The following is a 15,467-nucleotide window of genomic DNA, read 5'->3' as shown; positions in this document are numbered from 1 at the left end:
TAATCCTTCCATACCCTCCTTCATTCGGGTTAGATGTCGGATCCTCCATCGGGTTCGGATAAAATTGTCATCCCTACTCTCAAATATCCACCATTATGAGAGATATTTGAGGGGTGATTAGGAATCATGCACAATATGTCCGGTGATTCCCTCTTGTGTGGCTCATCAAAATGATGGGCTGTCATTGTTTTTGTTTTTTTAATTTTTTTTTTATTTAATTAAATTTTGTGGGGCCACCAAAATGGTGGGGTGCCATTATTTTTATTTTTATTTTTAATTTAATTAAATAAAAAAATTAAAAATTAAAAAATAAATACAATGTTCAAAAAAAATAAATGTCAAAAAAATTAATTTAAATATAAAATTATATGTAAGTTAATAAAATGATTAGGAACTCGTAAATATTTGATTGGTGAGATATTTAATTATGAAGTTGAGGATATTTGAGAGTGAGATATTTGATAGGTGAGACCCATAAATATTTGGATGGTGAGATAATTCATTATGAGATTTGAGATATTTGAATAGTAAAATATTTGAAGAATGATGTAGAAGTGGGAATCATAAATATTTGAAAGAACTAATCTCAACAAATATGGATACTCACAAGATATGAGATTCGGGGCAGAAGATTTGAACTGGGATTTGTCAATTTCTCTAGTCAATCATGCAGTTCTGACAAGGAATTATTTTGACTGGTTATTCACGTTCCAAACTTCCTATCTTCAATTTCTCTAGGCTCAATTCTGAAGGAATGCCAAATATTTGGGTGTCTGACTTCTCTATAAAAAATTGTTATGCTAGGCAAATACTCACTCTCTCTTGCAGAAAAATTGAAAAGATAACGACTTTATTATAGCTCCAATTTCGACGATGGGCCAAAGGGAAGGAAGTTGATGCATTTCCACTTCCAACAAAAATAATTTCCACTCTCTCTTTAAGATACTCCTATCTCATTGGTCCCCCACTGCAGCAAGCTCGATTTTTGTGACCTAGGAAACCAGAGATAGGAGACATCACATGTAAGGGTATCTTCAATGTAAGCTTTTTAAAAGGTTTGTAAAAATAAAAAAGCTCAACAAAAAAGTTCTAATGAGTGAAGAGATAAGGTTTAAGGTTTTTATTTTAAGAGCAGGTTCGAAATACCAAACTTACTTTTTTCTCTTAGGGATGGAGCTACCAATTATTGAGAAATAATAGTACATGTTGACTTCTTTTTAAATAATTAAAAAATATTTTTTAAATTATAAATTAAATATTAAATAAAGATGAGAAATTATAAATTATAAATTATAAACTAAATTAAAAATTATAAGTTCATTAATTTATTAATTAAAAATTACAAATAAATTAAATTAAAGATGAGAATTAAATAAATTATTAAGTAAAAATTATATAGAGATATTAAATGAAAAAAGTAATAAATAAAGATGTGTGATTTTTAATGTAGGACCCATAAAAAAATTGTATGGAGGTTTTTTTGATTGTGGAGAGAATAGTAAGTTTTTTTCCAATTGATGTGGCGTTGATGTGGTATATTGGAAATTACAAAAAAGCTTATAGAGAGATTTAACAATTGAAGATGCTTTAAGACAGATTCCACCAGGTAATCTGTGATAAACCCATCACTCACTAGGTTACCTGACAAATCTTAACCTGAGTGGTTGGCAGTATGAAAGGAAAGTAACATGTTTTCTTGGATGAGTTTAGTGATTAGCGTATTAGATATTGTCATAATGAGTTTAGGTAAATATCTCCCTTATGTATTAGTCATTGTTTCAAAGATTAATAGTCGTTCATGATTTATCTTCTTCGTGTTGATCTTGAGATGAATTGATGAGGGCGTTAGAGCGAACGTATTCGCCTTTTGCAAAGGAAAGTAACAGAGGTTTGGCGTTCTTGTTTCCTGGGAGTTGCAGGTGTAGAAGCAGGAAGGCAAGAGGGGAGGGATGAGAGAATATTTCTGTGCTTACTACGAAAAGCAATAAAAATTCATTTTTGATCACCTGTCGCGAGCTCTAATAAAGGTACTCGGTGGAAAGTTGTGAGGCCAGTCTGGGGAGAAAGAACATGTGGAAAGGCATAGAATCAAGGACCAGATGTGGACAAATTTCCTGTCATTGTTGTTCTTAGAAGATTGTTCGTTCTACTGAGATAATTTTATTTCATCTCGGATCTCTCTCTCACTTTCTCTCTCTCTCTCTCTCTCTCTCTCATCATGACCAGGGGATCGATGTCTTTCGATCTACGGCTGCATTCCTTGCCAATGGGCAACACCAGATGCTTTGGTCTTCTCCCTTAGTGCATTTTGGTCCCAAAGGTTCGACCTTTGGTGGTGAGTGTGCTGGTTTTAGTGGCGGCGCTGTAGCCCCTTCGCTTGGCTTGTGGTGTGTCTCTTTGGATTGCCACTGGAGCTCAAACAGTCTAACGAGAGGACCCTCGGAATTTGGTGTTCTTCCATAGGGGGAGGCCCACGGCGTCTCCGATTTTTGAGCTTCCGCGCGCTGACGCTGAATCCTCTACAGCGATTTTGGCAAGATGGATGAGAAGGGGGATGCGATGCGGCTGAGGTGATTCCTCGTTCATCGGTCAACATTTTCACTCTTTCTCCAGATTTGGGTCTATGCTGAGAATTTTGCGAATGTGGCCATTTTCTTTTTGCTATTACTATTATCTATTTCGTAAATTTCTTGCTTTGGGAGAATATTTCTTAGATAACTTCTTGTATTAGGAAAACTAAAGAGGTGATTTAAATTAGACTCAAATATATGTTTTGTGTGTTTGTTAGATTGCCCCAAATTCACCAATATGATGTTCTGCACCACTTCTGCGGTTGAATGAAATGTTCATATCTTTTCATCATTCAGATGATGGAGTCTCCTGCTAATGGGTCTGTGTAGTCAACTTTGAAGTCAAATAAAAGAGGATTTTAGCATCTTTAGTTGTCCTCCTTATTGGAATTTATTTGAACTAGCAAAGCTTCTGTATGTTTCTACAGTATTGTCTTTGTTCCTTCACTTGACCACTGAAGTATCACTTAGTTCTTCTGCTTTGGATAATGATGAGCACCTGAATTTTATTATTTATTTTACAATTTTTTCCCCGCATGGTACTGTCTCTTGCAACCCAAATTCCAGTTCGTATTCTCATTGTGTGAAGTATATATCTATTTCCAGTTTGAGATAGTATCTTAGGTTTTATCCTTTGTTTTTCTTAGGTGGTGTGATGCTGTCTGGTTTGGTATCTCCGTGACTGGAAATTCTGAGGCTTTCTTCTGTTTGCAATATGGATGAGTCTCGTCTTATTGGTGCTGAAGCTCGAGGCTTGATTCAGTTTTGAGGAAAATACTTCCTTCTCCTCAGCCTGGTTTGGCTTATTCTCAATTGCTAAATGCTGCAGTGCATTTAGACCTCTTTGCATATATCACTTGCTGCAATCACATCAAAGTGGCTGAAGTCAGTAGCTCAGTTAATTGGTAATTCCTTCTCTGATTTTTTTAGCTGAATTCCATAGACATGTCATTCATTATACAGTATTATTATTCAAATTCAGTTTTTCTGGCTACTACTAGCTAAGTTTTAGCTTGGCTTTCTATCGGTCTATGTATGGTTTCCAAATTCCTTCTCATATAATTACTATGTTTCACCTATGGTGAAAAGTGTTCCATTGTTTCAATTTTTCTTTCATGTACGGTTATAAGTTTAGAGATCCTTTTTCATTAGTGTCATAAACGGATTCTGCATTTGTACATTGCTGCGAACATTGTATCATTTCGAACATGTACAGGTACAAATGCTGTACCATAAGGTAGAACTTAGGATGGATCTATTTTCTTTCACCTTGGATATTTTTCCTCCTCAATCACACAGTGAAAAGCTCAAAGCCCTCTGGTGGTTATTGTCACTTTTCTTTTCCTACACAAGTTTACGTTGATTTGCCTTAACTATTCCCCTTTCACTGTTTCTGACCATGTTAATGACCTGTTCAACTTCTTAAGTGGCTATAGTCAACTTTATGCATAGAGTGCTGGAAAATTTAATTTTTGATGATGAGGATTTGCATTATTATTCAATTGGTAGTTTAATGATGAGTACCAAATGCTGAGACCAGAGAAAATAATTATAAAGAATAATATTGACTTTCTGAACTCCGAACTGACATTGACATGTAGTGTTTGATTAGCATGTTAACTGTCTATGATTTCAACTGTTTGCCGCTTCGTCAAGAGAAATTCTGTCTTGAATACCTTTGTCATTGTTTTCCTATTATTCTTTGTTGACTAGTTTTAGAACCTGCAGGAATGGGTGCAAAAGTGCAGACTAAAAATTACCTTCCGGTATATTATTCAATGCATGATTTCATGGAGAATCCAACAAGTAGTTGGTCCAGTTACCGTCAGGACAAGAGGTTAAGTGAGCACATCTTCAACACTTACATACCGAGGCTTGTGAATGGATGCTCAGAACAAGATAAAGAAATGTTAAAACGAATAATGCTTGAGCATGAAGCTATATTCAGAAAGCAGGTAAAGAGATAGTGCAGTCCAGAAGATTTTGAGAAAAAGTAATAAAGTCACTCTATAAGTTGATTATTCCATTCTCCCTGTTTCCTTCAGTTAAATGACTTTATTGGTTATACTCTATTGGACCATTCAGAATCTTTTAAAAAATTAATTATGTCGATGAAATTAAGTAGTTATGTTATGAAACTTTCATGTTCGAGACTTAAAGTAATTATGTACTATTAAATTTGGTTTATTTGGATCCCTGAAGCTTTAGCATTCTAGAAACTGTAGATCCATGGCACATGGCCAGGTAATTATTCGACCTTGTATAAGATTTATTGTGTGTAAACCCCAGATTTATTGGCCGATAAAAGGAGAAAAAGTTGAAAAAACAAAACAAATCCTCTTATGATGTGAACAAGTGATTATAGTGCATGTTTTAATTGCATTCTCTGCAATCTTTCCGAATTAAGTAAAATCTGTAACTCTGGTTCAATCTCCTTTCTTCTTTATTCTTAGTGGTGCCATGATCTAACAGAAGGATGTGAAAAGGATATGATCCTGACCATTCTTGTTTGTATGGGAGGCATCAGTTTTATCTGTAGAATGATTTCAAGAACAAGGAAATCCTCCTCGATTTCTTAAACTAATTGTTTACATTATAATTACCTTTTCTATGAATCATTCACAGAAATTGTACCTCTATTGCCTCTCACTTCTTATATAGCAATAGAAGCAAAGAATCTGGTAATATTGATTTTCTCTTAGGGAGTTGTGAATATGTCCATTTGTTGCTGAGGATATTTCCAATTGAACTTGTATAGTTTCCATGTTTGAACAATTTGGGTTCATTCTTATATTGGTTCTGTTATAGAATAATCTTATCTCAATATATTTGTCTCTCAGAATTATTCTTATTTTTTAGTTGTATGTGTTTGGTAATCCACCACTATTCACACGGTTTATGTATTGCCGTATTGGATGATAAGAAAACTGTAGTTTGCCATTCAACCACCATAGATTATTGTCAGAGTCAATTCTTTATATACTGTATTTTTTCCATTATTTGTAATAAATGTTGTGTCACTTTTTCTTTTTCAGATTTATGAACTCCATCGTCTTTATAGAATACAGAAGGATCTGATGCATGAGTCTCAAACTAGAAACTTTAATAGATCTTCAGTGCCAGCAGAAGTATCATACTCAAGTTCTTTTTCATCTCAAAGACAACCTCAATATACAGAAACAATATCACAGATGTCTCACTTTCCTGTAGGAGTCACCAGATGGGGAAATTTGCCTTGTGTGGTCAACGACAAGACCCATCCTAGTTTCAAAAGAGAGGACCATGTCCATTCTGATCAGATTCCATTTCCTGGTGGAGCTTCTCAAAAGGACACTGTGGTACTAGACTGTAAGCCTCAGAAAAGAACATTTGACTTCCAACTTCCAGCTGATGTATGCATGGATATTGAAGATAGAGATGGATCTTAGAAAAAGAATATTATTGAACCTACAAATGATGCCACTATTCCAAAGAATGAAACTCTCGATCTGCATCCTGATAATGGCAAGAAGCTCACTTTACAGAGTGATGAAGAAGTAAGCCATCAGGTCTCAAATTTAACAAAATGGAATTGTAGATCAGCCTGTGTCATGGTCGACTTAAATAAACCTTCAACAGATATCTCTTGCGAAGCTCCAACAAACTCAGCATATAACCAATTGTTTGGCATGAAGCCTCACAACAAATCAAAACAAGTTTATCTGTCATCTTTGAGCTCAAATACTAATTTCTTGGATAGGCTTGGAGATCAACAAACTTCTTTGCGCAAGGATGTGCACTCAGAAGGAGAATGGCCCTTCTTCAATCATGAATCTGGTAATGTTCCAACCTTTTGTGTTGGTACTGTCCTAATTAAGTAATTGTTAGACCAAGAAGTTATTGGTAAGTTGTCTAATTTAAGATATATTAAGAATAACGATGGTCATGCATAATTTTGACCATGCTCTCAAATTCCCTGACAAATTATCCACTGAATAAATTTGAAATGAAATCCAGTTCTATCTCTCTTTCCAAAAAAAAAGTAAGCTTGGAAATTATAAGACAATCATACAAATTAAGCCGATTTATAAATTTATTATCTGTATTTGATATTCCTTGTTAAAAAAAGTCATAGTCTTATCATTTTGTTCTTGCTTCATTTTTGCTATTTTCATATTTAAAGTTCAATTGAAGTTTAGATCCCGCCTATAATACATGGCTTGTTCTACCATTTCACCTCATCTCTCTTTTCAATGTCAATGTTAAAAACAGGGACAAAGGGGAGCTCAGTGGATGACTTTTCTCGAGCCAATAACAACAATGAGCCAAATTTATCTGAAAGGTTACAGTTGACTTCAAATACATGCTGTGAAGGTTCTCCGTGTGATCAGAACAACCCTGAGACATGGTCTAGACACAAACTAACTCCTGCAATCCGGACATCTCCGATATTTCCTTCAATACCTACAACTTTAACTTCCCAGGCTAACATAATCAGTTGTCCATCTTCATTTGCTTCGTCTTGGAGAAAATTTGCCACAAGCGAAAGCAACATGTTAGTTATTGTTCATGCACCTCCATCCTTCAGGGGTTCATCATATCTTAATAATGAGAGCTTGAGTTCCAATGGAAATACCCAAATACCTATTACTTATTGTCAAAAATGGCAAACTAGTAGAAGCTTGACCACAAGTCTAGGAACTGCTAAAACAGTCCCTTACACCAATGTAATGGATCCTAATTCTGTTACCCATCCATACATTACATCTCGTAAGCTGGACCAGATTAATAATCATAAATAAAATTGTCATGGTCATTTACCTGGAAGCCCTGAAGAGTTTTTCCGTAGCAGAGATTTGAAGACCTTGATAGACCTGAACTTAAATCAAGCGTTACCAAGTGGTATGGAAGATGTTAGTGCACTCAAGCAGGATCAAGCCTGTTATGATGTTTGTAATAAGTTTACAGGTGGTGCATCTTGGCACAATATAGCATCAAATGGACATTCTAAGTTCATTACCCCTAATATCGTGAAGAAAGGGGTAAAGGAGTTGGATTTATCTGCATGCAACTTGCAGGAAGCCACATCAGCCTTGCAGTTTACATATCATAAAATTCAGGGAGACACAGATTCTGAGAAAAATGGCAAAAGAATTATTGATTTTCCTATTGATGGTGTGAATAAACAGTCCAGTATGCTTGTTTCCACTGCATATATGGAGAAACTTTTAGCTGACAAAACTAACTTTACTGAAAATGATAACTGGAAGTTCACAGATTTCTCCTGCGGAACAAAAATATTGAATTTGCAGAAGAAAATTCAAAACGATGATTCTGCAACTGAAATTGGTGGTGAAATGAACAGTGCAAAGTTTAGGCCTCACATTAATCTGAATGCTGAGTTTGCGTGTGCAGATGATTCTATACCTTCAGAACCAATATCTGAAGGAGAGTTGGTGGTTCAGTCATCACATTCCATATCTATTTTTGGAGCAAAAGATGTTTCTGGCACTGATCTTCAAACTTCCACTTGTCGGGTTGAAACTAACATTATGAATCAAGATAAACACATTTCATCAAACAAGAAAGATGACTCAGAGAAAAAGAATTTCTGTGATCAGCTAGTAAAGTTTGCTGCTGAAAATTTAGTTGCTATCTCTGTGGATAGTAATGGCTGCCACAATGATATTGGCTGTAACCTGTTATGCCTGCCCCAATTTGATACCTTGCGTTGGTTTGCAAAGGTTGTTTCGCATAGTTCAGAGAATCTTATGCAGGTGGATAATGGTAAAAATCAGTATGCTCGATCAATGGATGATGATAATAATTGGCATGGTGATCATGATGATAATGCTGGTGGTGGTTTGGATCTGTTTGAGGCCATAACATTGGAACTCGAAGAAGTTAAGGTGGATCAACAATGTTGTAGAGCAAAAGAAAATGATGCCAAGGATGACAAAGAAAATGGGGAGGAAGTTAAAGGCCCAGATTCAATGCTCTTCACAAAGCCTCGGTGTGGCCAGGGAAAAAAGAGGAGGCAGAGGAGGGACTTCCAAAAGGATGTCTTGCCAGGCCTTGCATCACTCTCAAGGCTTCAAGTTTCTGAGGATCTTCAAAGTTTCTGGGGAATGATGCAACCATCACGTAGGCCTTGGCAATTAAGTTCAACAAAGCGAAACACTGACCAAAACTCCCAAAGAAATGGAAGGAGACAGCAAAGGAGCATGGTGATTACAGTAGAGGAAGTTCAGGTCACCAACCATCAACCATCACCACTTGGTAATGCTGAAATAGGTGTTGATGGAAGCAGTATGATTGGTTGGGGAAGGACGACCAGACGATGCCGGAGACGGAGATGTCTCCCTGGAAATCTCGTTGGCTCATTAAGGTAAATAGGAGCATCATAGCCATGCTTATTATATAGAGGGAATCAGACTGGATTGTTTTTGTGCATTCAATAATAATTAACATTGCTTCATGAAATGGTGCAGAGAATGCGATTGAACTAAGGAATTAAAATTAGTTTGGTAGATTCAATGAGGTTGATACCATTGAGGTAAGCTGCTGATACATGAACAAAGAGATTTCTCAAACTGTTTGTCTTCTGTTTTCTCTGTTTCCTTGAGCAATGCATGGTCTTTACACTGTGTCCAACTAAAATTATTAGAGCTACCCAAATTTAAGTATCCTTAAGTAATTCAAAAAAATATATATCTAAGAACAAAGTAATTGAAAATTTAGAATTTATGTCAGTATACTAAATTTGTTCTCTAAAATATATTAAACTTATCACTGGGATCAAATATGGATTTAAATTAAGCTAAAAATTCAAACATTTATTATACAAAATCAGTTTGTGAACAATGAATTAAGGCATTTTGTAGTAAAAGTGTTTTTAATGATTTACTCTGAGCACAAGTCATTTTATGCATGGAACAACAGCTACCTTATCAAAGCAGTCCATTTATAATCACTTACCCTGACCATCCTTTTCAATCTGATCACCTTTTTCATTTGAAACGTTAACTTTAATTTGTTTTGTTAAATTATTGCATAAGGTAAGCTGTCAAGCTCAGTATGTTGAGTGATCAGAGACAAGGATCAGACTCTCAAATTTATAGGGTTTGCAACCGACTACCCCTATCTATGGCCCAACATCATAACTTCTTAATGTTTGCTTGCTTGATTTAGGGTACATATGCATACCTTGAATTTTTATAATCCTAGCTTGCCTGATCAAACTAGAAGTTGAATCATTTACCAAATGGCTATCATGGCCTCTGATTTTTCCATAGAAAGATATTATAGAGTCGTATGGAATCTTTCATCATATCGCGATCAATTTAACTTTCAAAATTGCTCTGATTTGTCTACACTCTTGCACAGGGCATTGATCAGGACAAACAATCTGAGAAATAATCAAGTTGGAAACTATGTTTTCAACAAACAATAAGAATGAAGAGTCCAAAGCTATTATTTTTGTTTGTTTTTGTTTACTTTGACCATTGTCATTCTTGCAAATATCATGTCTTATATTTGAACTAACTAATCCTACAAGATCTTTTTATGTTGCTTTAACCCTAGACCACAATGTCAAATTCTTGTCACATATTGATTGGGGCATGCAATCCTAAATGATTTTCAAACAACTAGAAAGAAAAAGGCATATATTCAAGTAACAATGGATGTACTTTTCCATGTGATCCAAGTGGGCAGTTAAGATGAGACCTCATGACTTTTCTTTGGCTTATGCAAGTGAACAGCAATTTCTTAATTATGTGATAAGATATTATTTCTTTTCCACCAAAAAATAATTATTTAATTTAATAGTAAACAAGACTTTACTAGGAGATCTTAATCTTAGTACTTATATGAGAAATAATTTCAATCTAATACGATGTAATTTGTATAAATATACTGTGAAAAAATAATAAAAGAGAAGCACGTTCATTCGGATCAGAGAAACACTCCATTCCTGGTGAATTTAACAGAGAAATGTGTTGAATTAATTTAGCCTAATCTACAACACTTATACTTAGATCAATTCAAAACCACCAAAATGAATTAAGTTGTTAAGGAAAGAGGTTAATTAGTTGGATGGCATTTAATTAATTCTCAATATGTACATCTTAGACTTCATTAGCTGATAAAACGTAGCATATATATGAAGAACTAGCAGTACGCGAATCTAATTAATGAGCAATATATAATTAGTCCAACAAGGTCAATCTTTAATGGTTGACCTCTTCAGTTATTCCTCTTACCTTTTATTATGTAATCCAATCCAGTCTTCAGAAGTAGCATCAACCTTCAGACCTTGCTCGCCGGAATTTTTTTATCTTAAACAAGTGCCACCATGCCAGTGATCGAATTCACAAAGGCCTAGTGTCTTTGCTTGAGGAAGTAAAACTCACATTTAAAAATAAAGACTAATTAACACCCAAAAAACAAAGGTACGCATCTTCTGCTCAGTGTTCAGCGTGAGACAAGGAGAAAGAGCTAAATTTTCACCACGCAACAGAGTACAACTCTGCATGGAAATTTTTTAAACTTCCACTTCTTTTAGCATTTAGCTAGCAAGAGTTGCAAGAAGGTGTTCGTTGAGATGTCCATTGTCAATCCTTATCCACTTCTTTGAAAAACCGTGCCATTTCCTTCACTCGAGAATTGAAAAGGAAAGAGAAAGGCAGCCAGCTTTCCCCATCAGGTCAGGTCAGGTCAGGTCAGGTCAATCCCATAACATTTTAAAATGCTCAGTATCTGTTTGATGGGAGTTGAGGATTCCTACACCTAATCCTGCTACCCAACCCTAGCTAGCTAATGAATTGAATTAAGTTATTGGTTTGGGGGGCATGCATATGTCTTGGTGCTAATTAGTGAATCAATCATCGTGTACATTTGTCATGGTGTTTTGATGCTTGTTTTATCTCAGTTAGGATTGAACATTAATAATGTACATTAATTTGTCTAAGAAGTATAAAAGTAGCATTTCCTATTAGAAAAAGGATGCATGATCTTACTTCACTTGGGAAGAGTCACTATAATTTCCTAAGAGCTTAATTTCCACCACTTTTGAAATGTCATCTCACTAACCTTTTAAACACAGAGAGAACAACCAATTCCAAACAAGAATCCGAACAAATTAAACGTAAACTAATGCTAATAAATCCATTATGGCAGACAATGTGCTAGTAATATAATTACGTAATCAGCAAAGATCACTACAAAGCACCTCTTAATTAGTAACTACTGTCTACACATCCAAACATTTAGCATCCAGACACAAATTTCATTTAAATAGTAACTACTGTCTCTCAGTTATCCGTCCTTCATTGTCTCTTACTTATCTTTAAAAAAAAGTTATTTTAATTCAGGCTTGTAATATTTAATTATTCAAATACCTCCCCCCTCTATATATATATATATTTCAAAAGCTAATAATTATCTGTAATTTATCTTGTCTATATTGATCTTGGGACGAGTTCACGGGGGCACTGAAGATGAACGTACTCACCCTTACCTCTCTCTATATATATATATATACACTTCATCTTAGAAAAAGGCTGAAAATTTTATATTTTCTAATATCGTTAGCCTAAAATATTTATAGAACTTTCACAACTTATATTATCAATCTTAAAATATGAAATTAAAGAGAAATATATATATATATATATATATATATATATATATATATATTATATAAAAAATTATTATTAAGTCTTAAATATATTTTGAGTGTGAAAAGAAATTTTAGATTTTATTAAAATTAATTAAAATGAGTTAGTAGAGGTCAATAAAATAGTAAGATGAAAAAAATATTTTAGTGGGGCGAAGTGAAGCGTTCGGGTGATCCGAACACGGGGCAGCGTTCGCAGCCGTGCGTAAATTTGACACGCGTGCACCTCGCGCTGGGGGCGGCAGGCGAGGCCTGACGTCAGCTGGAAGGGTAGCTTCCTCCGCCGGCAGGCAGTCGCTGTCGCTGGAAATGTTTCTGACGCGTGTCGCGACAGCGCTCCGAAGGGGCCGGAGCCTACGTGGCGGGTACCGGGCCCGCCGCTGTCGGCTCCCTTCCCACCACTGACGCCACGTGGGCCACCGCTGCCCCCGTCCTCCCCGACACACCCCTTGTCTCGCCTAGCCTAGCTCCCTCCGTCGGCTACGTGCATTGCTTCATCCCTTTCGCCAGCCCTATAAATACCCGTCCCCTCGATCACCCTCCCACCCACAACCATCAAAAGCCGTCTTTGCTACTTGATCTGATCGATTCGAATCGATCGATGGCGGTGCTGAAGGCGACGAGCACGACGGCGGCGGCGACCACCAAGCTTGGGCCGGCAGCGTGCGAGAAGGATGCGGAGAAGTTAGCGTTCATCGAAGAGATGACGGCGAACGCCGACCAGGTGCAAGAGAGGGTGCTGGCGGAGATCCTGACGCAGAATTCCGAAACGGAGTATCTGCGACGGTACGGCCTCAACGGCGCCGCCGACCGCGTCACGTTCAAGTCCAAGATTACGATGGTCACGTACGAGGACCTCCAACCGGAGATCCAGAGGATCGCCAACGGGGACCGCACCGCCATCCTCTCCGGCCACCCCATCTCGGAATTCCTAACGAGGTAGGTAGATTATTATTATTATTAACCGCTCAATTCTTTCAACTCTATTACTTGCATATTAATTAATTTTTGTTCTTATTTAATTATAGTTAATTATTAACTGGATCTCGTGAACGTAGTTCGGGGACGTCGGCCGGCGAGAGGAAGCTGATGCCGACAATCCAAGCAGAGTTGGACCGGCGGCAACTCCTCTACAGTCTTCTCATGCCTGTTATGAATCTGTCCGTACTTCCTGTGCTTTCTCTTTAATTTCGTTTCTTGTTCTGAAGAATATATATATAGTTCTTGGGAATGCTCCTCTAATTAATCTCCAGTTATGGTATCAACAAGTTAATTATGTTTTATTCGTCTTGATTCTATAATCCCACTTGCAAGTTGCAAGTTGCAACCACGTCCTAATTATAATCGATCGAGCTTGCACTAATTATAAACAAAGCATTAAAGTCCTCTTACACAAGTTAACTAATTCTATTATAAAGATGCATGAGCATCGTGGTTCATTAATTAATTAAACAGGCTCAATTATCGTATTCTGGTTTAAATGATTATTAATTACTTGGCTTAATTAATTTTAATCACTGAAATTTAATGAAACTGGTTAGGTACGTTCCGGGATTGGACAAGGGGAAGGGGCTCTACTTCTTGTTTGTGAAGTCTGAGAGCCGAACGCCCGGCGGCCTGCCGGCTCGGCCGGTGCTCACAAGCTACTACAAGAGCGACCACTTCCGTTCGCGGCCGTTCGACCCCTACAACGTCTACACGAGCCCCACCGCTGCTATCCTCTGCGCCGATGCCTTCCAGAGCATGTACGCGCAGATGCTCTGCGGCCTCATCGACCGCCTAGCCGTCCTCCGCGTCGGGGCCGTCTTCGCCTCCGGCCTCCTCCGAGCCATCCGCTTCCTCCAGCTCCACTGGCGCGACCTCGCCGCCGACATCTCTTCCGGCGTCCTCACCCCCAGGGTCACCGACCCGGCCATCCGTGAGGCGGTGGGGGATCTCCTGAGGCCCGACGCGACCCTCGCGGAGCTCATTGAGGCGGAGTGCGCGGGCGGCGACTGGGCCGGGATCGTGAAGCGGATCTGGCCCAATACCAAGTACCTCGACGTGATCGTGACAGGAGCGATGGCGCAGTATATTCCGACGCTAGAATACTACGGCGGCGGGATGCCGATGGCGTGCACCATGTACGCCTCCTCGGAATGCTATTTCGGACTCAACCTCCGGCCTATGTGCAAACCGGGCGAGGTTTCCTACACCATCATGCCTATGATGGGTTACTTCGAGTTCCTCCCCCACGAGGAAGGTTCCTCCGTCGGTGGCGCAGCACTGCCGCAGCTCGTCGACCTGGTCGACGTCGAGGTCGGCAAGCAGTATGAGCTGGTCGTCACCACCTACGCCGGCCTTTGCCGCTACCGCGTCGGCGACATTCTCCAGGTAATTAATTAATTGATCGCATCAATTCTAGGCTCTAGCAATGTATAATTACCATAATTTTTAACATGCGATCGAGATTTTCCAGGTGACGGGGTTTCACAATGCGGCGCCGGAGTTCCGGTTCGTGCGGCGGAAGAACGTGCTGCTGAGCATCGAGTCGGACAAAACGGACGAGGCGGAGCTGCAGGGGGCGGTGGAGCGGGCTGCAGCGCTGCTGCGGCCGTGGGGGGCGACAGTGGCGGAGTACACTAGCCAGGCGGACACGAAGGCCATCCCTGGGCACTACGTCATCTACTGGGAGCTACTGATGAAGGAAGGAGAAGGAGAAGGAGAAGGAGAAAGGGGGCGGTTGCCACCGGCGGAGACGCTACGAGCGTGCTGCCTGGAGATGGAGGAGGCGATGAACACTGTGTACCGGCAGAGCCGGGTGGCGGACGGCTCCATCGGGCCGCTGGAGATCAGGGTTGTGCGTGCAGGCACCTTCGAGGAGCTCATGGACTACTCCCTCTCCCGGGGCGCCTCCATTAACCAGTACAAGGTGGCACGCTGCGTCACCTTCCCTCCCATCATCGAGCTCTTGGACTCCAGGGTTGTGGAGGCCCACTTCAGCCCCTCCTGCCCAAAGTGGGCCCCCATTAACAACTAGCTTGTGATTTCCATGTTCAATCAGTAGTCTCTCGTGAAGTGTAATGTTGGTTAATTATATGTAATGTGATTTCAAAATGTTTGGTCCTCACTTGATGACTTTGTATTGCTGATGTTGAATATGTAAGGCTTTTCTTTGCAACAACAACAGCAAACAAGAAAAGAAAGAAACAAAAAATCCAAAAAAAAAAAAAAAAAACACCTTTTGCTGCTATGTAGAA

At 38.7% G+C, this 15,467-nt stretch overlaps 2 protein-coding genes across 4 annotated transcripts; both read left to right on the top strand.

Moving 5' to 3' along the window:
* Nucleotides 1-1,899: 1,899 nt before the first annotated feature.
* Nucleotides 1,900-10,099, top strand: LOC122017928. 3 transcript variants are annotated; one of them, XR_006121490.1, is made up of 7 exons: nt 1,900-2,570; nt 3,218-3,475; nt 4,299-4,525; nt 5,606-6,386; nt 6,822-8,937; nt 9,041-9,105; nt 9,936-10,099. XR_006121490.1 is itself a non-coding variant. In XM_042575649.1 (6 exons), exons 5-6 carry the CDS (start codon nt 7,454-7,456, stop codon nt 9,051-9,053), a joined length of 1,497 nt encoding a protein of 498 aa, XP_042431583.1. In that variant the 5' UTR covers nt 1,900-2,570; nt 3,218-3,475; nt 4,299-4,525; nt 5,606-6,386; nt 6,822-7,453; the 3' UTR covers nt 9,054-9,116. The 3 variants fall into 3 exon arrangements, 1 of the variants encoding a protein (XP_042431583.1); XR_006121491.1 differs by having other exon boundaries at nt 4,299-4,563; XM_042575649.1 differs by lacking the exon at nt 9,936-10,099 and having other exon boundaries at nt 9,041-9,116.
* Nucleotides 10,100-12,778: 2,679 nt separating this feature from the next.
* LOC122014288 (indole-3-acetic acid-amido synthetase GH3.8-like) lies at nt 12,779-15,381 on the top strand. Its single transcript, XM_042570478.1, has 4 exons — nt 12,779-13,167; nt 13,287-13,388; nt 13,770-14,601; nt 14,687-15,381. Exons 1-4 carry the CDS (start codon nt 12,830-12,832, stop codon nt 15,245-15,247), a joined length of 1,833 nt encoding a protein of 610 aa, XP_042426412.1. The 5' UTR covers nt 12,779-12,829; the 3' UTR covers nt 15,248-15,381.
* Nucleotides 15,382-15,467: the final 86 nt, after the last annotated feature.

Source organism: Zingiber officinale, chromosome 8B (genome assembly GCF_018446385.1).
Source record: "Zingiber officinale cultivar Zhangliang chromosome 8B, Zo_v1.1, whole genome shotgun sequence".
Taxonomy (NCBI): Eukaryota; Viridiplantae; Streptophyta; class Magnoliopsida; order Zingiberales; family Zingiberaceae; genus Zingiber; species Zingiber officinale.
Note: the sequence above shows the minus strand (reverse complement) of the source record. Positions and strands in the feature narration are given on the sequence as shown.